At 40.4% G+C, this 23,852-nt stretch overlaps 1 protein-coding gene across 1 annotated transcript; it reads left to right on the top strand.

Moving 5' to 3' along the window:
* Positions 1-10,889: 10,889 nt before the first annotated feature.
* Positions 10,890-12,990, top strand: LOC6494639 (glucose 1,6-bisphosphate synthase). The gene is made up of 2 exons (XM_001959930.4): positions 10,890-11,888; positions 11,946-12,990. The coding sequence occupies exons 1-2, from the start codon at positions 10,961-10,963 to the stop codon at positions 12,908-12,910; spliced, it is 1,893 nt and encodes a 630-aa protein (XP_001959966.1). The 5' UTR covers positions 10,890-10,960; the 3' UTR covers positions 12,911-12,990.
* Positions 12,991-23,852: the final 10,862 nt, after the last annotated feature.

Here is a 23,852-nt window from a genome sequence, read left to right as displayed (position 1 = left end):
GTAGCTAAAGGGGTCACACGAATTTTTATTCGCCAAAATCTAAGATCGAGTCCGCCAAACAGACTGTATATCCATCGTAAAAATTCACTTTGCCATCGATATTCGAAATGACAAAAAGCATTTATGGCTTTTCGGAGGCAGCCACTCCAGACGGTAATAAAATGCCAGGACTAGGAGAGCCAGGACAAAGGATGCTTTTACTCGAGGATTCTCCATCAATGTCGCGCCATCGATTGTTATTCAAAGCAGCCATAATCTGTGCCAAGACAAAGTGAATTCTTAGCCAAAAAGGGGTAAGGATTTGGGGGGGTTTCGCTGGTGTTCCTTTGGCTTTTTAGTTAGCCAAGTGTTTGGGGAATTGAGATGTAACTCAACAGGTTTTAGCTTTTAAGTCTCTTACTCCCATTTTTTGTTGTCTACGCAGGCATTGCTAATGGATTATTTAAAGTGACTTTAAAGTTGTACAACTTGCGCACCAAAATATGGGGGAGGCTTTTTGGGAAAAAAAGGGGAAAGATTCTTGGGGTATCATTTGCCCAAGGCCATTGTAATTAGATTGCAAAAAGGACCTGATGTGGGTAACATATAATATCTCACTTTTTTTGGTCAGCAAGTCCGGCAAGATGGCATTTCAACCCAAAGGCTAATGGACACCAAATCCGTGGACATTTGTTTCACTTCCACTCCGTGTTTTGTGGGAAAAGTTTGTCCTTTTTTTTAGGTGTGTGTTGGTTTGTTTTTGCGGTCAGGACATAAATTACCTATTAGCTATAGGGATCACACATAATTTACGAGTGGGTTAAGGTCCGAAATAATTACACAGGTGAGAGAGTGGGCAGATAAGCAGGGCATCCATACCCAAGTCCACCCCCCACTTTACAGAGAATAAAATCTTTTGAAAAATCTGCTGACTCGAATAGTTGTCATCTACACTTCTGGGGGTTGCAACTGCGAATGGCCTCATCATCCACTAAAGGCTGGAAGATACGGAGCTGGTTGATGGCTTTTATTACATGACAATTACCCACAATCAGGACAACATATGTGAGCCACATTCGCACCGCAGTATGGCCATCGTAAAAAAGAATGGGCCCTCTTCTACTCCTGGCCTGACCTCGTCTCCAGGCCAATAATCGTTGTTTTCTGACACTTGAAAGTTTCCCCGGCAGCCATTACAAAGCATCAAATGGTTATGTCTTCGAGTTATCAGCTGGAAGGAATAAAACGAAAGAATTGAAGATATAGTTTTTTGTTTTGGTCAAGCAAAAGTTAACTTGGAAATAACAGTTAAAGGAATCTTTGATTGTTTGGGGTTTCTGAGTTACTAGTCTTAACACCGATGGGGGATAATACTTCTTTCAAAAATTCATAATAATATTTATAGTTGAGTTATCAATATTATTATTATTACAAAATAATACAAAATAATACAAAATAATAAAGATACTGATGAAATTATTTTAATAAAGGTTTAAAATAAAAAGATTGAGTAAGACTTTAAGCCTAGAATTCTCTTTCCTTATAGTCCTTTATTCCTCATGAACTTTCGTTTAATATTTGTTTTTATTCTTAGAATAAAACCTGAATATTATGATAGACAATGCAAAACTTAGATTCTTTTATCTTAAATGAATGATTAAATACAAATATCTGAGTTTGAGATCATTTAGTAACAATATTTACTGTAAATCAGTTTAAACGGTAACCTGTATTATCTATAATGTTTATTGCAGGCATATTATCTTTTTTAACAATCCTTACTTTTGACATTTTGATATTTTTACCAGTTTCCTTAGTTTATTCCCCTAATTTCTACCCTTGCTCATTAAAATTGTCTTTATTCTCCCCCAGAATCCTCGGAACAAACATTTAAAGCCCGAAACTGCAGCAAATATTTGTCTTGAATCATAATAAATTCGTTGCGAAAAATGCCTTTGTTAGCCATTAAAATATTTAACGGATTGCCGCTGATGGAAGGGGTAGTCTCCGACGGGAAAACCGGAAAATGGAAAGGGGAAAGTGCTCTCTATCTGTGACAGTATGTGTGTGGGTGTGTGGGTATTTGCACCTAAATCCCGATATAAGCCAGAGGAAAGGTGCCCGCCAATGCCACGATGACTCCGCCCTGAATCGTTTGGGGTTCCAACTTGGAAGTTAGAGGATATTCCGCACTGCGCAGCTGCAAGAATTTCGCCTCGTCCAGTTGGTGCAAAAAGTTGTGGATGGGGGGAGAGTCCGGGTGTGGGGGCGTGGGGATGGGCAAGGACAGTGTGGAGCCACATTCAAGACTGTTTCAATTCCAAAACGTTTCCCAGCCATGGCAGGGCTTGGATCTGCCGGGAGGCATCTCTCCAGTGATTTCAACTAAACGAAGAAAATACTATAATTTCCGTAATAGAAGAGATTTAAAACCGGTTCAGTGTGGATTTCTCACGTTTAATGTTGCAGATACTTTTGTATCTTTTGCCGGCAGCATAGCCAATTACCGCTAATGCAACACTCATAATATTACGCCTTACGACCCCAAGTCCAAGTCTCACCTGGGGGGGGGGGGTAGAGTACAGTACAGGTGTGAGGCAAGAGAGTGTGTGGCATGCAAATGAAGTTGCAAATGGAGCTTGTCAATATGTGGCTGTTGCAAATGCCATCCATGTTCATGCCTGTCCATCTGCAAACCCATAAAAAGTTGCTGTAAGTATATGAGTTGCAAGGTGTTGATTATGGCCTTTGATATGCAAATGAACCGGTTTTAAACTGGCCTCTCCCCTTACCTCTGACCTCTTTAGCACTCCACTGGGCCAAAACAAATGGCGCTAATGATGGGCCAAGATGACACCTTCTGGTAACAGCTCCATATCTATATCCATATCCATGTCCTAAAGACTCTCTCAAAAAAAGGGTTTCTACACATTTCGGGCCATTTTCAACCCCAATTAGACTCATTAGCCCAATAGGCGTTACAATGCCCTCAAAATCCCCACACTCCATGGCCCTTCAAGGTGCGAAAGGTGGGCGCCGACTTTGGAGTGATTTACGACACAAATTAAGGGCTTAAATGGACAAACATGCCTAGTTTTAATCATAGGTGGAAATAAGCGAAAAGTCGTAGAGTCGGATGTGTCCATTAATGTGTCAGGAAACTAGCAGTCGTGGTCCCAGTCCCCGAATGGGCATTAAGCATGTGCGACATAAATTAATTAACCTTTTCTCACATTCTCTTCACGCATTGTTAGTCCTGCCCCGCAGTTTATGCAAAACTATAGTGCTCTGTTTTCGGGACATATAGAGACTCCGAAACTGCTCTATGGGGGAGCATCAGCCGGTGGTCGTATAATTTTCATATTGTCAACTTTGAACCCTCTAATTAATGAGGAAATCTTGTAGCTTGAAAGTGGAAACTATGCATGTGGAACTCTTCAAAAAATAGCATACATCTTCCCTATAATGTAGATCTTAAAATCACAGTTTGTTTTTCATAATTTCCAGATTATTTAATCATGTATTCCGTATTCTTATCAAATAATTCTTAAAAGTTTTGTGGGTCAAGTTTCAAGTAATACCATTCCCAGTTGATATCACGCTTTTGGTTATTAGTTCAAGTGCTCGAAAAAAATACGCATAAAAATTCAACAAATTTGGTGTAAAAACAACTTGGGGACAAGGGCCAAGCAGGCAATGTTGCTTAGAAATGGCCCTCCCGGGAAATTATAAATATATATGCCACAACGTCAAAAAAGTAAGAAAAAAAATAAAAACCAGAAACCAAAGAAAAAGTTCTACACGCAAAATATTTAAAACCTTAGAGGCCGAGGGGTTTGTCGCGACAGGGGTGTGAGGATTTTGGAAAAAGTTGCGCCTAATTGTAAACGGCCCACCGATGGATGACACTTTATGAGTACTCGGGGCCGGAGTTGCAAGTTCAAAATGTTACTCTACACTCCATGAAATTGAATTAAAACTGGGAAATGGACTGGGGAGTGGGTGGGAGGAAGTGGGTGGGAGAGGGAGAGGTCATTGCAATCCTGACGGAGTTCAAAATGTTTTCCTCGCCCTGGGCGTTGGAACACGGGACTTAAGCGGCATTAATTATGACCCGGTGGGTTGGGTGATTGAAAAACACCTTCTCTGGCAGGATGGCAGACAGGAAGCCCATGTGTTTCGGGCCTCATACTTATTTTTGGCATTCATATTGCACTGTCAACCTGGCCAAATTTAATTGACCAAACAGCAAATGAAGGCAGGACGAGTGAAAGCTGACCGAAAAGGACCAAAGGCCGAAAAGGACTTGCCACAACTGACACAGTGAACGGGTGCTGTATGGAGTAGGAATGGGGGGATGTATAAAAAGGGGGAAATGCAATCGCATAACGATAATTTCGATGCCGTTCCATATAGGCTTTTACCTGCCCTTAGGCCGTGTCCTTTCTGTGCTCCGGCAGGACCCAAGCCTGCATGTTGGGTCCCACCTGGGAGTGCACATTAAATAATTACCGCAAATGGGCTTGGCGATAATTTTTGCACCAAAAGACCCACAGCAACTGTAAGCCGGTAAATAAAAATTGTAATTGTAATTGCGAAAACAATAAACAAATGTGCCAATACCGAGGACTGCATCCATGGTTGCACTCGGGGAATACAAATTCCGGTGGATTTACAAAAAAAATATGTATATTTCGCGAAAGAAATAATGAGGTTTGTGGAATACTCTTTTATAGTTTTCATTAAAAGTATTTTTGAAAGGTTTAGATACTTAATTTTCTCTGATCTTTACTTATTTGGTTTAAAATAATATTTTAAAGGTTAATATTCGTGTCTTATCTGCTTTGAACTTTCTTAGAATATTTTTAAGTATAATAAGCAAAATATTTTTTAGCCATAAATACCCTTACAGCACCTGCTGTTTAGGGTATTAAAAATTGTATTTAATTAACGCTGCCGGCTGTGCTTCGATTCTGTTGCATTCCTGTGTGGTTTTCAGGTGGGTGAGTGGGTGGTGCTTCAATCCCAATCGTGGTTGTCCATTTAATTTGAACAGCTTGGTGAAAGTTTATTGGACAAATGCTTTAAAGTCAACCCCTTGAAGTGAATCCCAGAAGGACACATTTTTTACGGTAAGGACCTGAGTCCCAAGGCATTTGCCTCGCAGTGGCTACTTAGAAATTCATGTCCTCGGCCTGGAAACCCCTTTCGCACCTCCAGCAACCATCATTTAGCAATTAGTTAATTTTTATGGCAGCAGGCCGAGAGGAATCTTTCAAATTTGAAGCCACTTCTGCACAGGCTTTGGCATTACAAGTGTCTTTTAATTTCTTATTAGCGGTTTATTATCCCCGCGGACACTTGGCCCATTAATATGCAAAGGGAGAGGCCCAGGCGGCGGCCTGGCCGAAATCATTAATTTTAATGAGCTCCTGGAAAAAGTTGGCCGAAAGGATTATGGTGCTTGAGTGTCTGGTTAATTACTTAATAATTTGGGCAGGTGTTATTTTTGGTTGGTCGATTCATAGGCCACCCAGAGACCAGAGGCGAAAGTAATTGGATGCTGCGGAGAGTAATTAAAAGGATGAGGAATCTTTAGAATTCGTTGGCTGGAACTTTGTTTTGAAAATTTGCATTTGCAGTGAGGCTTGAAAAAGATTGAAAAACAAGGTGTAATCACAGAAAGTTAATTTTAGAGATTTTTTGTAGGAATATGAATAATGCAAACTTTCTTAATGATTTAAAATCCAGTTTTTAGAAGGTAACCCCCCGCTTTTCAGAAATTTGCATTTGATTATTATTTGAATCGTTTGAAAAACCAGTTGCTTTAAACGAAACCCCCTTTCGGCTTGTACCTCCTTCAAATGATATCAATCAGTTAAATATCTCTCCTCCCCATATCGTTTATCCTCGAACCAAATGGGCAGGTTCGGAGATCAGACCAAACTCGTTCCAAGGCACTCCATTTGAGTGCTGATCACGATCCGAGATCCAAGGAGTTAAGGGGTTTTTTTTTTGGGGGATCAGCCTGACGAAAGACAGGGAGCGAATGGAACATTAATCCGTAATTTGCTGCTTGTGAAGTCGGGCGACTAAGTAATAATTTTTAATAGGAATCCAATGCCATAAATGGTCAATAGTTGCCACTCAGTTTTTGCTGCCTGGCTGGTGTCTGGCTGTGGTATTATTTTTTTGTCAGTTTTTTTGTTGGCCGAGCTTTTGGCCTGATCCCTGACAAAAGACGGGAACTGATTTTGGCTTTGATGGAATTCCAATACCGATTCGAAAATTCGCGGCACGTGCACTCCGATCCGAGGGAAACAGTGTGGAGTTTCCACTTTGGCAGACTCGGGCAGTTAAAGTTTTCTCCTCGATTCGTTCTGTAATTTATGAACTTTAATTGTTGGCTTTTATAGAAATGGATTGGTTATAGCCACTATTCGTGGCATTAACAGTTAAAGCAAAGACACTGGCGACACTTTTAATTGATTTTCTACCCTTTTGATTTAATTTATGAACTGTTTGCCATATTCGGCGGCCCGCTGGCCGGTTAAACATTTAATCAATGTTCGAGTATCTCAAATCTGCACTTGCCAGTCGGTTATAAATATTTATGAGTCAGCCAGCCCATCGGCCGAGGTCCGGCCAAAGCTAATGACAAAGTGATAAGGACAATTAAGGAGAAAGCAGCTGCCGATGAGGCCGAAGTGGTAGGAATACGGAGACGAGTCGCTTCCTCCAGTTTCCAGATTGGCGAATGAAATGTGTCACCAGAGTGTGGCCTATAGAGATGGTATCGTGAGAAGACCTGTAAGATATACTTCTATAGGGTTCAGGTTTCTCAATTTACACTAAAATTAGAAAGTAATTATTTTATTATATTCTTTATTGAAATATATATCCCTTTTCCGTGTCACTCTGTCATAACCAACTAGAATCCACTTCTTCAACGATCAACTTGTAAACACGGCCAACAAACTGCTGGCTGTAAAATATTGCTGCATTTTTGATCACTTGTCATCCCTGCTGATGATGAACGATCACAACACAAGACGACTGGGCCTCCACTGCCTCCTGCCGCCCTTTTTCTGGAGTCCCGTCCAGAATTCCGAAGAACCTGTTGACAACACTTGTGCGACAAGCGAAACGATCTCGCTTTTTGTCCAAGCATCTCTCCGATATTTATTATGTTTCCTATAGGTACTCTGTTGTCTCGGCTGCTGGATGGTTTTGCTAAAAAAAAGTGCTGGTCGAGGTGTCGATATCGCACAATGATTTTAATGATGGGATCGGAAAGCGAACCAAACTCAACAGAAGCACAAAAAAATATATATAAAAAAAAACGGTCAGCGGCCTGTTGCAGCAAATCGCTGAGATGCCAATGCTGATAATCAATAATTTTTATATTTTTGCCACATCGTCGGTCGGCTTTGCAATCCAACTCAAAGGAGGTTCAGAAAGGACAATCATCCCAGCAGAAAGGACATGACAATAATCCTTAATTACAGCCCTTGCCACAGCCACGAAATTCGTCTCATAATTGGAGTTCAATGAGTTGTGATGGAATTATGGGATTTCAGTTTTCGATGGGGGAGTTTTGAAGGTCTAAACAAATGGTTTGGTAGGAAATCTAATAATAATAAAATAGGAAAAAATATGTCGTATTTTTAAGAGAGTTTAACTTTACTTGGATGGTAGAATAAAAATACAAGAGTTGAATAAAGAAGTCTATCCTTAGTATCTATCAATCAACTACATATTTCTTTCATTTTATTTGGTTAAAGCTCCCCTTTGATTTATCGTTTTAGTATTCCGATGGCAAATCAAATTGACAGCCAAACTGAGTTTTCCTTTTACCGAGTTTGTGGTGGCAGGACCTTGATGTTTTGATAGTGTCGCTTTTCCAATTCTCCCGTGACTGCGACAGGAGCTACCTAAGCCATCGACTAACATTCGGCAAATCCCGCATATTCTTTTAATAATGCACGATACATTTTTGCGCCGAAAAGTGCCAACAATTCCATCAAAGTTCAACCCTTTTGGTTGCGGAGTTCTTCTGTCACGTCACCAGGGCTTCTCCTCCTTCTCTATTGAACTGAAAACACCAAAATCGCATTCAGTGTCTGGATTTGGGAAATTGGAAATTTTCTCCTTATAATGGTGATTGCCAAACCGCTTACGACCTGCCATGAAAACATTTCACCGACTGGAAGCCAGGGAATCAATGTTGGCAATTAAAATCCTTACCCGAAGCTCCTGAGAGGGATACAGAAGCAGTCCTTGGAAGGACAATCCAGGATGAGCAATAAAAATGTTTGCTTGCCCAATTCGCAAAAGAGACCCCCAGGAAATGGTAGTTGCAAAATTGGATTTCTGACCCTTTGGCCAGCCATGTGTGAAGGTCCTTTGGCCATTTCTATTTGCATCTAATACATAAACATAATGCGTTAATTTCAAAGGAACTTCCCGGCAAGAAAGCTCAAAAGCAACGAAAAAATTTCTACAAAAAATATGCAAACAAACAAAATAATATTTCCTTTTTTTTGGGCGGTAATCAAATTTGTGGTGTTTTTTTTTTACATCTTACTGAATTGCTTGGCAGGATATTCCCAGAGGAGTTTTAGTGGGGGCTGACCGCAGGACAGGACAGGACATGGGCGATACAAATAAACAAATGATGTAAATTTCATTTTCCAGGACTTTGCATTGCTCAAATATGAAAATATGGGAAACCTTTGCAATCGCCCATCCCTCAAATAAATTACATAAAATGTATTTTGCAGTCGAAGGCGTTTTCGCAAAAGACTCGAACTATTTTTTGGCAAGTTTGGGGTTTTTTTCAGAAGTCTGATGAAATCCATGTCCATTTGAAGGCCTCCCCTTTTTTCCTTTTCGGGAAAAATTAGATTCATCAAAGTTCAGGAGATTTGCATTTATTTCACATTTGTCACGAGGACCAGCTGCTGGCAAAGGGTCTTAAATGTCAGTTCCATCATCGACATTAAAAACCACTTTTCGATGGCAGAAGGAAAATACGGAAATCCTCAAACTGATTGGCATTAGCCAAATGCCCATGAACACGGTGAAATTTTTGTGGAATAAAAAGTGTCAAATATTTCCGAGATTCACGCACAAAATGTCAATTTCAATTCCAGACTTCAGCTTGTTTATTTCCACGGAAATGAAATGAATGATTTGGTTTTAATTCTGATGGAAAGTAAATGGGAGCTGGTTGGGTTGGGTGGGATGAGTGGGTTGGCGGCCTTTTTTAGATTGTCTTTTCTTTGGCTGCCATAAAATATTTGAAATTAGCATATTAATAGCTTCGATAGCGTTAGTTATTCGACTTGAAAATCAGGATATCACTCCCATACACACATCCTGCCGCAGAGGACACTCGCGGGTGCCATAAAAAATTCACGCAAAAGCAATTCTGTGCAACTCCAAAGCCCAGGGATTAAAATTATGCAAACGCATTATATGGTAGCCTGCATTCGCAGGGAATGAAAACAAAGCTGAGTATCCTGGCTGTGTCCTGGGAACCATGTGCCGTAAACACTCAATATTTGCTGCCGCAGGAAACGATTGTCTCTGAAAGTAAATTGCCTAAACGATTTTTATGCAAATGTTGAAATGGCACCGAGCTTTTGAAAGAAATCTGTCGAGATAAGGCTTGAGATGGCTGGGGGATAGCCTATTAAATGGTTTCATGGCACTTATAGTTACAAAAAAGTTCCACATCCGAGGTCTATAAATCAAGTTCTTGATAAGGAAATAATATTAATTGCTTTCAGATGCTTAAAAGCAACAAAAAACAGATGTAAGCCCTCAAACCCAAATTTTCTCTAAAACGATATGTGATTTTAGAGGCGTGGCAGAGCTAAGATTGTTGGTTAGAGGATAGGGCAATTACCAGAACCGGGTCCGAGTCCTGCCAGTGTGTATGTGCAGTGTCTATCTTCCTGCCTATTCAAGTGTCCATTTTTAATTAACACTCTGACAATTTGACGCGAAATGCATTTGCAGTGAGTGTATCTGCATCTGCATCTGTATCTGTGCATTTGTATCTATGCAAGTGTGTATCTATGCGATGGCAAAGTACCCGAGTGTGTGAGACTGAAAGGCCTAATGCCACTGCGGCGGATTGCATGCCGATGAGCTTCTGGCTTCTCTGGTGGGGAGCTGAGAGCTCTGCGTTGAATGTTTAGAATGCAATTGACGTGTCAGAGGGCAAATCCACAGGAGAGAAGTGGAGGCAACAAAGGATATGGGCATATCAGACAATGGCGAGAGGGCAGGGCCAAGCTGGGCTGGGCAGGGCTGGTTCTGTGGCACGGGGCATGCCTGATAAATGTTGCATGCGCCTGTGTAACCCAATTACCGTTCTGCAAATTACTCACTCCTCCGCTGAAAGGATTTCAAAATCGTGGGGGCTTGGATATATCCGAGTGCGGGGCACATTCCTAGACTCGCTTTGCATAATTGATGACAAATTGAAATCATGTTTATGGCATATGAAGAGGCTGGGACATTTCATAAAATATTTTACATAGATTCTCATTCTCATGCCGACAGTCTTACGCTCTGGCTTTCCCTTCCATTTTTTCACTTTTAGGCCATAAATTCATCTCCGACTCCGGCTCCTGGCCGGCCAAATCAAATGGCCAATGGATCAATTTGCGGTTGATGGAGCTTAGCCGCTTGAGTCTCCCTCTCGGGGCTCGTAAATCGCAATGAGTTGGGGCCATAAATTTTCAATTGGTCAGTGAGGGAGGAAAGTACAAGGGGTAAGCTAGTGGTTGGCTAACATTTAAATGACATTTTACCAAAAAGCGTAGTTGGTTTTTTAGGACCTACACTTGTTTGATTTTTAATTGAAGCTTTTTTTTATTGGCTTTTGTAAAACTGTCACTTTTATTAGTTTTTTTGATCAAAATTCAAGTACTCTAGCCGTAATCCCGACTCCCAAACCAGCCGGAAAATGTCGATAAACGTAGAACGCCATACGGCAATATCGCCTGTGGAGCTCCTCAAGACTCTGGAGCTGTCCAACGACGAGGAACTCGACCTGAACATCCGGAACTGGGTGCTCTGGGACCGAAACGAGGCGACTCTGGCCCAGGTGTTGTCTGCGGTGCACGATCAGGATTGGGAGGCTTTGCGGATTCGACTTTGCCACCGACTATCCTTCGGAAGCACTGGGATCAGGGGCGGAATGCGGGCGGGATTCGATTCCCTCAATGATGTGGTCATCATTCAGGCCGCCCAGGGGATCTGTGCCTATCTGCTGGACATCTATCCGAGTCTCCAGAAGCGCTCACAGTCGGGTGTGGTCATTGGATACGACGGACGTTACAATAGCAAGCGATTCTCCCAGCTGATGGCCGCCGTTTTCCTCAACAACGATTTCAGGGTCTACCTGTTCCGTCGGATGGTGCCGACGCCCTTTGTTCCGTACACCGTCGTAGCACTCAAGTGTCTGGCGGGGATGGTGATCACCGCCTCGCACAATCCCAAGGAGGACAATGGCCTCAAGGTGTTCTGGACAAACGGGGCTCAGGTGACGACTCCCCACGACAAACGGATTAACGAGTACATAATCAACCATCTGGAGCCAAAGCCGTCATCCTGGGAGCTGTCCGTTCTCGAGGATCATCCCTTGCTGGAGGATCCATACCGAAGGATATATCCACTCTACTTTGGATCGTTGAAGAAGCTCCTGCCCCCTGTTTACCTGGAGACCAACGAGTGCAGCCAATTGAGGTTCATCTACACACCGCTTCATGGGGTTGCCTATCCCTACATGAGAGAGGCCTTCTACCAGGCCAGGTTGAAGCCTCTGATCCCAGTTCCCGAGCAGAAAGAACCCGATCCAGAGTTCCCAACTCTTGTCAGGCCGAATCCGGAAGGTGGGCTTATACTTGACTTACCAACTAGTTAATTACTTTGTGGTTTCTGTTTTTCAGATGGCAAGGAGGCCCTCCGATTAGCCATTGTGAAGGCCGAGGCGGAGCACTGCACCATTATCCTGGCCAACGATCCAGATGGAGATCGTCTGGCTGCTGCCGAGCTGGATCCCCGTGGACGCTGGAAGATCTTCACTGGCAACGAACTGGCAGCCCTATTGGGATGGTGGGCGGTGGAGAGTTACAAGGTCCGGACGCCCAAGCCGGCGTTGGGTAACTGCATCATGATTACCACGATGATCAGCTCCAAGATCCTGGCGGCCATGGCGCGAGTAGAGGGCTTCATCTTTGTGGAAGGCATGGTGGGCTTTCCCTGGATGGCGAATCGAGCCCTGGAGCTCCAGAGCTCCGGGCGGACGGTTCTCTTTGCGTACGAGGACTGCTTTGGTTACATGTTCGGGATGACACTGCCGGATAAGGACGGCATTGCCGCAGCCACACAACTGGCCACAATGGCCTGTTACCTGCGAAGCCACCGGAACATTACCCTGATCGAGAAACTCCGGGAAATCTATCACACCTACGGTTACCACGAAATGATCTCGGTTACCTATAGTGCCGAAGATGCGGACGTGATCACTGAGATTTATTCGCAATTGAGGAACTTCGGTGAGGAGGGAAGTTATCCGAAGTGTATACTGGAAAACGAGTTCGAGGTGGTTCATATCCGAGACCTGACCACCGGCTTGGATACCTCGTTTCCGGACAAAAAGGCCCGACTGCCTGTCAATCCTGAAACCAATATCATCACTTTTACCTTCACACATGGCTATGTCGTCAGTATGCGAAGTGCGGCCAATGATTTCCGGATAAAAATAAATGCCGAAATTGCTGGCCTGCCGGAGGAGAAGGAATGGGAGGAGCTGCACGACAAGCTGAACAGGATGACCAATGCGGTCATCGAGGAGTTTCTCAAACCGGAGGATAATGGTCTCACCCAGGCGCCCTACGCCAATTACTCGTAGTTTTAACCTATGGTGGAGTAATATATATTTTTTGATTCAAACAGAAATAGTTTTAATTAAAATATACACTTTGTTTTTTTAAAAGTTTCTTAGTTTGTGATTTTTGTACCAGATAAGTATGCTATCATTTCTGAAACAAGTACCGGATATGAATAGACTTCTTCAACAAACCGTGTGGTAGCTTTTATTAAAGTCCTGTGAAAAGTCTTCTCAAGGCTTTTGTGGGGGAATCATGAAAAGCCGCAGAACGCCAATTAAGCGTACACTGGAATTGCCCTTCATATGTGGTCTGTGTATTTGAAAATGGGGTCCTGGCAGAAAGGAGGTGTAGTGGGTGGTTGGGCTGCTTCGAAGGCCATCATCCTTTGTTTTCTCACCAGCACATGTATCTGTATCTCCAACTGAGCGAAAGTATCTGGCAAGACAAACACTGAAATTTTATAGTTTGCCTGCTAATTGCACTCTGGGGGTGCTTTCACCTCCCCATTTCTCTCATCCCCAGCCCCGCTTCTCCGGACGCTTCTCCACCCCCCTGATTGTGTGGTAATCGTTTCCGATTGTGCGAATCAGCAAAAGTCGGCTCACATAATGGAAACTGTGATTAAGACTTGGCTGTGAAATGAGTGCGGAAAGTTTAATAGACCCAGTTGAGGTTGTTGAAAGACTTCAAATGTTTAAAAGTGTAAAGACCATATTCGAATTGTTACATTTTCTTTTCGGCTACATCATCACATGTTTGTTTAGCAGGACAAACGGAATATTTCAATAGCTTGAAAACGAGAGTGCTCAGGTAAACATGGCGAATGATCCCTGAAGTCCTTGTCAAGTCAAATTCCATTCAAGACAAAAGTCCTGCTCCCACACCATTTAAAATATTTCATATGGATATTCAAGGACATGAAGCTCCTTCCTCGCTCACACAGCCATTAAATTTTCCCTAAAATACCGACTCGAAAAGGGATCCAAACGCACACGAATTAAATATTAATTCCTTTCGACAACCAGCATTCCGCGAGGGTTTACTTTTTTTTTATTTTGGGTTTCAAGTATTTTATTTTTGGGTGGGTTCTGCCACGTTTTACACGGTTAGTGGCGATGCGCCAAGGTTAGTGCATTATTAAGCACTGTTTATGCGACATTAGGAACATAAAAGGCGACCCAAAGTCGATGTAAATAAGACACGGGCCCCTGGCAAATCAACAAAATAAAACGAATGTCCCACATGTGTGCGTGGGTCGGTGTGTTTTCGGGATTGGTGGGGGGCTTCGTCTTCCTGGAAGGTGGTGTAGAACAAGGACATTTGGATACGGCCATCAACCTAACCAAGAGCCTTTTTTTGGGGAGTATAAACGCTAGAATATTGGGTGTGAGATGGTTTTTTATTTATATATGATATGAACTGAAAGGAGTTAAAAACTCAACTTGATGGTAAATGGCTTTTAGAACAGAAACCATAAATTATGGCAAATACAAAGTGTCTAATTTATTATATCATTTTGATTAACGATATATAGTCTTTTGAGACACATTTTTGGTAATATCCTTTCCATTTTTCAGCCAATTTAAAAGGAAAAGCCAATTATGTAGCAGGACTTTAATTCTCTTCGATTCGCATAAAAATATCCAATTTATTCAAACGGAGTACCATTTAAGGATATGGGAACTATTCACCGTCGATCGGCATCAAGGGATCTATAAATTCTTCAAATTTAATTTTGGCCCCATTTCTGGCCAAAATCATGATGGTACCTCATGGAAAATCAGCGAGTAATCAGCGTAGTACACCTGTCCCTTGAAAGCATTGATGATTTTTTTTTAAATTTTTGTTTTTTGATAATTTTTAATTAAATAAAAAATCGCCCTCCTCCTCGATTCTCAAAGGTAGCACCTAAGCACCTTCAAAAATAAAAATAAAAAAAAAATTTTTTTGTTTTTTTTTTTAACCAAAATAAAAAGCAGCGCCCTCCTCCTCGATTCTCATAGGGGGCACTTAAGCAAAGCCAAAAGTTGTGTTTTTGTTTTTTATTTGTTTTTTTTTTATTTTTATTTTTTAATTTTATTTTTTAATTTTATTTTTTTTTAAATTTATTTTTTTTTAAATTTATTTTTTTGTCTTGGAGCTCCTCCTTCTGGCCAAAATCATGATGGTACCCCTTGGAAAAGTGCGTTCCGCGCTTTTCTCTCAGTGTTTGGCGAATATCTCAACCATTTTGCATCCGATTCCAAAACGGCGTACCATTTGTTAATCAGGGAACTATTCCCCGTCGATCTGCATCAAAGGATCCATAAAAATCTTAAAATTCAAATTTGGCCCCATTTCTGGCCAAAATCATGATGGTACCCCTTGGAAAAGTGCGTTCCGCGCTTTTCTCTCAGTGTTTGGCGAATATCTCAACCATTTTGCATCCGCTTCCAAAACGGCGTACCATTTGTTAATCAGGGAACTATTCCCCGTCGATCTGCATCAAAGGATCCATAAAAATCTTAAAATTCAAATTTGGCCCCATTTCTGGCCAAAATCATGATGGTACCCCTTGGAAAAGTGCGTTCCGCGCTTTTCTCTCAGTGTTTGGCGAATATCTCAACCATTTTGCATCCGATTCCAAAACGGCGTACCATTTGTTAATCAGGGAACTGTTCCCCGTCGAACTGCATCAAAGGATCCATAAAAATCTTAAAATTCAAATTTGGCCCCATTTCTGGCCAAAATCATGATGGTACCCCTTGGAAAAGTGCGTTCCGCGCTTTTCTCTCAGTGTTTGGCGAATATCTCAACCATTTTGCATCCGATTCCAAAACGGCGTACCATTTGTTAATCAGGGAACTCTTCCCCGTCGAACTGCATCAAAGGATCCATAAAAATCTTAAAATTCAAATTTGGCCCCATTTCTGGCCAAAATCATGATGGTACCCCTTGGAAAAGTGCGTTCCGCGCTTTTCTCTCAGTGTTTGGCGAATATCTCCACCATTTTGCATCCGATTCCAAAACGGCGTACCATTTGTTAATCAGGGAACTCTTCCCCGTCGAACTGCATCAAAGGATCCATAAAAATCGTAAAATTCAAATTTGGCCCCATTTCTGGCCAAAATCATGATGGTACCCCTTGGAAAAGTGCGTTCCGCGCTTTTCTCTCAGTGTTTGGCGAATATCTCAACCATTTTGCATCCGCTTCCAAAACGGCGTACCATTTGTTAATCAGGGAACTCTTCCCCGTCGAACTGCATCAAAGGATCCATAAAAATCTTAAAATTCAAATTTGGCCCCATTTCTGGCCAAAATCATGATGGTACCCCTTGGAAAAGTGCGTTCCGCGCTTTTCTCTCAGTGTTTGGCGAATATCTCAACCATTTTGCATCCGATTCCAAAACGGCGTACCATTTGTTAATTAGGGAACTATTCCCCGTCGATCTGCATCAAAGGATCCATAAAAATCTTAAAATCCAAATTTGGCCCCATTTCTGGACAAAATCATTATGGTACCCTTGGAAAAGTGCGTTCCGCGCTTTTCTCTCAGTGTTTGGCGAATATCTCAACCATTTTGCATCCGATTCCAAAACGGCGTACCATTTGTTAATCAGGGAACTATTCCCAGTCGATCTGCATCAAAGGATCCATAAAAGTGCTCTTTTTGGGCACCTCATGGTCTTCATTCGGTTCATGAGCTTCTCCGCCTCAATTCATTTCAGGGGACTCAGGGAAGTAGCTATTGGGTTACTATTATTCTCAAGTTTGTAACTCAAATTTTGTATTTATCTGAAGGAAAAATGCTAATCCTTTCCACCAATTTGTACCAAACAACTAACAAATTCAATTTTAATCCATTTGGTTTGTCCAATAATCCAAAGATTAGAACCGCTTCTATGCAAACCAATTGGATTCTGAACAGTCGGCCCTTGTTGCACATATGTTGAGGATATTCTGTTACACCAGACCAACGAGCAACGTAATGAGAACCTTGCAACCACCCTCGGATTCCACAAATAGCTACAAAAAAAATATATATATTTTTGTCGGGGTGCCAGTGGCATTACTGGCAGGACAATGGCATCTTAAATTCGCATTCGAAATGAGGAAGCTGGTAAATTGATTACGTGCCACTTGCTCACATCATCAATTTCAGTCCATATGCGCGAAAATCCTTTAACTAACGACGAGTCCCGGCACAGGACTCGCAGCCCACATAATTGTTAGTTGACACTCGAAATTTCTGGTGTCGAACATCGTTAATTAAAGAGCATTTGTTGACTTCCGCTGCGGTGACCGTTTATTTCCTGTTTGTATTCTTTCGTCCTTACGCCCGATTTCCTATAATTTTTCAGGGGGTGGCAGTGGGTGGTGGCTGGGGGTGATTATAACCACAGGGTTTACATAATTTTAGAAATGTGATAAGTGGTATTTTAGAGGGTTAAGATGAGGTGAGTAACTAGTATACCAATTATCTAGATTATGGTTTAAAATTTGTGCCATTTTTATGGTTTATAATTTAGATAATTATTAAAGGGGTTTCCTGATTAAGAAATATATATGTATTTAGTTATAAGGATTGCTGTCCTTGTAGGATACTAATAACGTTTTTTTTTTAACTCTTCTTAAACCAAAAAAAAAAAAAAAAACAGCAAAACTATAAATACTAATTCAATCAATTATTCATCGAATTCACGGCAGCTGCAAGGACACTCCTCTCACTTGCCCCCCTCACTTTCCCTCCCGCTCGTCTCATCTCTTTCTAGCAATTTGTTTTTACTTTTTTTTGTCCTTTATTGTTTTCGTTTTTGTCGCATAAAAATGACAACAAATTAGTTTGACTGCCGTCGGTGGTTTCCCGCTGAGTTTTTCACAGTTTTGTTCGATATCCGTTTGTATTTATTTATTTTTATTTTTTTTTTTTTTATTTGTGTGTCTTCCCTGACTCAGTGTCCTTGAGTGCTGGCCAATAAATTATGTGAAGGATGCTGTCACAGTGCAACCCCTCACTCCCCCTTTTTTTGTTTTTGCGCGGAGGGATAGAATCCTGGCCGGGGTTCCTGGGCGCGACAACGATCCGCTGCTCGTCAGACGTGTTTTTGATTAGCATTATTAAATATGCAAACAATGAAAATTCTGCTTTTTTATTTTTGTTTTTGTGCACAAAAGTGGAAAATTCGTCCAGAGCTTAATTGCCGTAACATTTATATTAAATGAACGCGGACGTAGATGTAAATAAAAATTGGAAAAAATCTTAAATTTAATATGCATTGCGAACAGTATTTTCGTATATCCTGGCAGACACAACCCTCCAGGTTTCACGGACCAAACAAATTGTTTGTAATGCATTTTAATTTAATTTTTTTTTCGTATATCCTACAGGATATATTCTTGAAAAGCTGCCGCAATAAATAACGTTTTTTTTAGTCGGTACAATTTGATGTGAAAAGGTACTCATAATTTGTAGCCCAGGATCTTTGGTTGGTTGTTAAGGTGCGACTGAAAATTTACATGTTTATTTCCGATTTCTGCAGCTGTTTGAATTTTTAATATTTAACCTTTTTTTTACCAGATTTGGTTTACGATGCATCCTATTTCCTCCTGCCATCGTGCCTCATCCTTTCTCCTCAGGTTTCTAAGATTTGGGCACCAATAAGAAGCCACGACGGTCGTTAAGAGCGCTTACCACATGCCAAAGAGAGAAGGCGAAGAGAGCCAGCTTAAGAGAGAGCTGTGAATTGGTACTACATGAACTGCTTTATCTGAACTGCTTCTTCAAATCTTTTGGTTAATACTTATTTTAATATTTTTGTGTTATTTTTGTTATAAATTTTTATATAAATTTACAAAACTTAAACCTATTTCATTACATTTATTGCAACTTTAAACCCCATTAGTAACATAATCAATCTTCAGCAACATGTTGCCAATAGCATTTTACAGAAAAGCCCTGAACTTGAAATATTTGTTTATATATCGTATTATTTTGTTGTTGTACTTGAATTGTCATCAATTTCCATGAGTTACTTTTCCCAAATGTGGGTGGAAAGTGCACGGGCACCCACGAGGGGTGAAGGTTGCAGGGGGAGGCAAAACTGGTTAATGCCCCAAGGGAAGGCCAACGGAAATTTACGTCTGCATATGGAGATAATATTGCTCTTATCCCTGCTGTTCTTGTTGTTGTTTCTATTATTTTGGGTAAAAATTTCACCCTTTGGCAAGGTCCCTTTCACCTCCCACCTCTCCAGCCCCCCTGGCGTGCCGAAACAGAGTAACAAATAACGAAAATGTCGGAGAAAAGTGCACATATTGCATGAAAAAAGGTTCATTAGCAACAATAATTAAAGTTAGGGAATTCGTAAAGGGTTTAAAAGTGAAACTAAGTGTCAGAGTTAATAATTATATTTTATAGGATACTATAAGGTTAGGAAAGGGTTATTTTAGAAAGAAAGGGTAGTGTTTATGAGTTATAATAATATAAATTTTAGTTTAAAACTGTAGAGAATAAAAACCGCTTTATAAATAGTATTTATTAAACACCCATTTATAGTTTCTTAAACTTCAACCTGCCATCAATACCATTTCATTTTAAATCGATTCAACTGTTTCATCTGCATCCTTTCAGGACTCAGGACATCGTTTGTTTGTTCTCAGTTTTTCCATCAATTATTCCCGGCAATTCCGTCAATCTCTCCGGGAAAGAGGACATCTCTCCGGTAGCTTTTCAGCTGCCTGGGCATTGTTTAACAATTAACGGAACAAGTTGTTTAACTTTACCTAAACGATTTAAGTCAACAGTGAGCGGCAGTGTTCTGCCGACCACCTTCTCCTCCCAGTAGCCTTATCCTTCGTGATGGACTGTCCTTGCCAGTTGGCCGAAGGGAGGTAGAGGAGAGGAGAGGCCGGAGAATCCTGGCAGTGCTTCCGCTTCCGATGACTGCACAAATCGCTGGACTCTGGCTGATTTTTTTGCGACTCCTTTTTGCCATTTGCCATTCTTTTTTTGGGCCTTTACTCCTGCTCCTGCTGAAATGACAGAAAAATGTCAGGATACCTTTCGTTTTGTTTGGATCTCGTTTGGCGGCACTCTCCTGGCCAAGAATTTTGTTGGTTTTTGTTTAAAGCCCACCGAAAGTTAAAGGGAACTTTAGTTTTTTTAATCTATCAAAAATCATAGTGTTTTTAGTTCACCAACACTGAAAAGTATAAGATGTGCTTGTTTGAAAGCTTAGTGATAAAATATAGTTTTAACTACTTTGGTCACACTAAGAAAAACAATATATAAGGACATCCAACTCCCCATAATTTCAGTCAAGATTCAGTTGTTCGGTCTGAATTAACTTAAATCTTGAACTCAAATATCAATATTTCTTTTTATTTTAATTTTTAAATTATATTTTTTATTCTTAATTTTTGTGCTCTAAAAAGTGCACATTGCTTCGTATTTTCCGGCTTCTTCTCTGGGGGCTTGGTTGTGGCATCAAGCACTGGACTTTGACACTGTTTTTGGGTTCTTTCCAAATATTAAATAAGTCTCTAAATCTATAGGATTCGACTTTTAAATTCTATAAACCTAATTCCTTAAAGCTTATTTTCTTTTATTCAATGTTTTATTTTATTTATTACCTTTAGGTTCTCCATAGAACTTTTCGCAGTACTTGATTTGACTTCCTTTTTAAAGTTTAAATTTTAATCTGTAGATTTTAAGGCAGCTGCCTTGCAATGTTCGATTTTAATTCGTTTTTGTTTATTTTTGTTGTGCCTATCATTTTAAGTTTGGGTAATATACATTATTAATTTATATTTTTTGAATAACTATGGGTTCTTCTATGGGACTCGACTTTCGAATGGTATAAAGCTTCTTTTCTTATATTATTTATTTCATTTTATTTATTAACAATATTATTTATTCTACCAAGAACATATCGCAAGACACTTGAATTGAATATTTCATATTTTTTTTACATTTTTTTTTAAACTATGGGCTTTATGAAGCACTCCTCACATCTTCTTAAGGATGCTTGTTTCTAATTTTGTATTGTTTTCTTTACTTATTTATATCTTTATTTGTTTGTTTGGGCTATAGACGTGGTATGAGTTGACTTTTTCTTGAACTTTTTTTTTTAACTTTCATTTATAAACTTTGGGTTCTATGAAGCAGTCCTCGCAACTGCTTAGAAATTCTTGCTTCTTGTTATTTTTTGTTTTATTTTAAAACTATGAAACACTCCTCTTAGAATTTTCTTTTTCTAACTGGTTTTCTTCTAAGTCACATTTTTATTATTCAATATAGTTTTCATCTATTTCGATTTTTTAAACTTTGGTTTCCATGAAATAATCCAACATGGTTTCGGAAGTTCTATGCAAATTCTATTTATTTTCTTATATATGTTTTTAATATCATTTATTAACTATAGCGACTACATATAAGTACTATTGTCTCTATGGAATACTCTTCACCGCCTTCTGGTTATCATCTGGATCTGGATCCGGTTTCTTTTTGTTTTTTCAATAACTATTCCTGTATTATTTTTGACCTATAAACAAGTTTAATGTATTATCTTATAATATATAATAACCCTTTTTTTTATTATACAAGTTTTTTTTCTACCCTATCGAGGAGTAATGGCCCTTCATTTCCCCTTTTGGCATCCTGCTCTCCTTGGGAGAATGCGCTTGGAATCCTTCGGCATTTGTGCCCACCCACAGTCACCTGAATGGGCGGCTGATTGAACTGGCAGCGTGCGGCTGAAATAATTAAATTTGCGACATTTCAACGCTCGCCGATCAATGGAATGGAATTAACTGTTGTCAATTATCCGTCGCTGCTTTCATGCCTCTAAATAGTAACTAAAAAACGAATGAACAGAACCAGAAAAAGCCAAGGAAAGAAAAAAAAACAATCGATTGCCGACAATAAAATGTCACTTGATCGCTGCTTTGGCGCTCGTGTCCGACTGAATTTAGGCATCGCCGGCGGTGGTCACTCTCCTCGGGATGCTGCAAGCTGGAGGGGATACCCTCGGAATGGGAATCGCAATTGAGGAGCGTGCACTTGGAGAATATTCATTACAAAACTGAGACTTAAAAGAAAAAATAAAAATATGTTAAATGTATTTTTAATAAAAATTCATGTTAAATTGTCAACAAATTTAAGTAATTTGTTTTATAATAATTTCTCTCAGTGCATAGCTTTCCATGGTTCTGCTGGAATGGTGAGGGGGGTGCTGCTACCTGACCAGGTGGCGTCGATCTACCGCAACGCTCGACCACACAAGAAGCTTAATTTGTTGCAAGTGGATGACGATTCTTCTTTCTCTCTGGATGCTCCACTGGAATGGTGCAAGAAGAAGAATACGGCCAGAAGGGGAGTTGCTCCTTTTTCATTTTTTTCAGTCATTTTTGCTCCAGTCCCGTTTCATCGAAAATTCAGAGCACGCGAGTAGAAGATTGTGTTTTTGTTGAAGACTGAAGCTTTCTTCAGGTTCTTTTTCTGTTTAGTGTAGTTTTTCTTATTGAAAAGCTTTAAATTCTTTAAAGAGGTCAAAGCTTAGAAGATCACGACTCGCTGTTTGTTCTTCACAATAAATGATTGAATAATTATGATTCATTGATTTTCCAAAGTATTTTTTTCCCCCTAGTATCAGGGTGAGATTTTTAAATTAAAATCATCATAGAAACGGTTAATAGAAAACTATCTTTATATTGATTCTCTATCATCTGCCTTATTAATCTACAATTTATATATTTTTACACACTTTTTTAAAGTATAGAGAATGGAAATTCTTGAGGAACTAAGCTATATACCCTTAGCTTGTCTTCTTCTCAAATTATCTCTTCTTTCTTATTCATTAATAAAACTCGAATGAGGTATTAACTAAAATTAGAGAGTTAGTAATGGATAGTTTAATTATGGCCTTCAGGCATTTGATGTTTGCATCAACTTAAGACTCGAAAACACAAATCTTTCATGAAGTCATAATTAATATGCGTTCTTGCGAGTTTAAAGGGACTTTTGATGGATTTACCCACGAAGCTAGACCCCAAGATAACTTCACAGTAGCTCCATCCTAATTAACCCCTTCAACCCTTGGGTTAACCCACACATGCTTTCCACCAACTCTAATGAAAATCTATCACCGTCAGGTCTTGTTGAAAAAGTAAAATTCATTACACTTTCTCAATTATGTGAGATAAATTTTAATCAAGGAGGCGGCGACGGAGGATGGCTTTCCAGGACGAACCACGACGAAAACCGCATCTTAATCAAGTAAATTAATAGCAGCGAGTACTCTGGCTCGCAGTCAGAGATCAAAGTAATTAATTATAATAATTAAAAACTTTTCGGTGGGCTGAAGTTTCGAAAACCAAACTTTTAGACACTCGCATGTGAAGGAAGGAAAGGATATGGGCGGAAGGATGTTGGAAAGTGCGTGCACCTGTTGAGATTTAAGCAATTCCCCAAGCAAATCACATATTCATATCTTGTGCAGCACGCACTTCAAATTTTAGGGGGAGAACTGCATAGTTCCCTAACTTTCTTCGAGTGTAGTAGTTTTTAATCATCGCTAAGAGCCTTGGAGGCTGTGCGCTTCCGCTTGGCTGCACTGAAAGGCGTGCAGAGCATTTACCAACACTGCCACTGCCACGCCCCCGCCACAGCCCAGAATTGTTTTTGTTCAGTGGAGCAAGTGCTGTGCATTTCTCTCCTTCGCCCTCCCTCTCTCTCATACGCGAGATTGAGCTTCAAGGATAAACAGGACGATGGGGGATGCAGCCAGGACACCGCCTGTGAAAAGTGCACAGCAATCAGCTAGAGTGTACAAAAAAGGAGCACATCCTCCGACTAAACCGCAATGAATAAGCTGTGACATCTGCCGGGAGGCGTGGCTGTGTGCCCACTTGGAAGCAATTAAGTGGCGTGAAAAAGGATAAGGGAGCGGGCCTAAAAAAGGGATCGGATGAGGAAGCTTTTGA

Source organism: Drosophila ananassae, chromosome 3L (assembly GCF_017639315.1).
Source record: "Drosophila ananassae strain 14024-0371.13 chromosome 3L, ASM1763931v2, whole genome shotgun sequence".
In the NCBI taxonomy this organism is placed as follows: Eukaryota; Metazoa; Arthropoda; class Insecta; order Diptera; family Drosophilidae; genus Drosophila; species Drosophila ananassae.
Note: the sequence above shows the minus strand (reverse complement) of the source record. Positions and strands in the feature narration are given on the sequence as shown.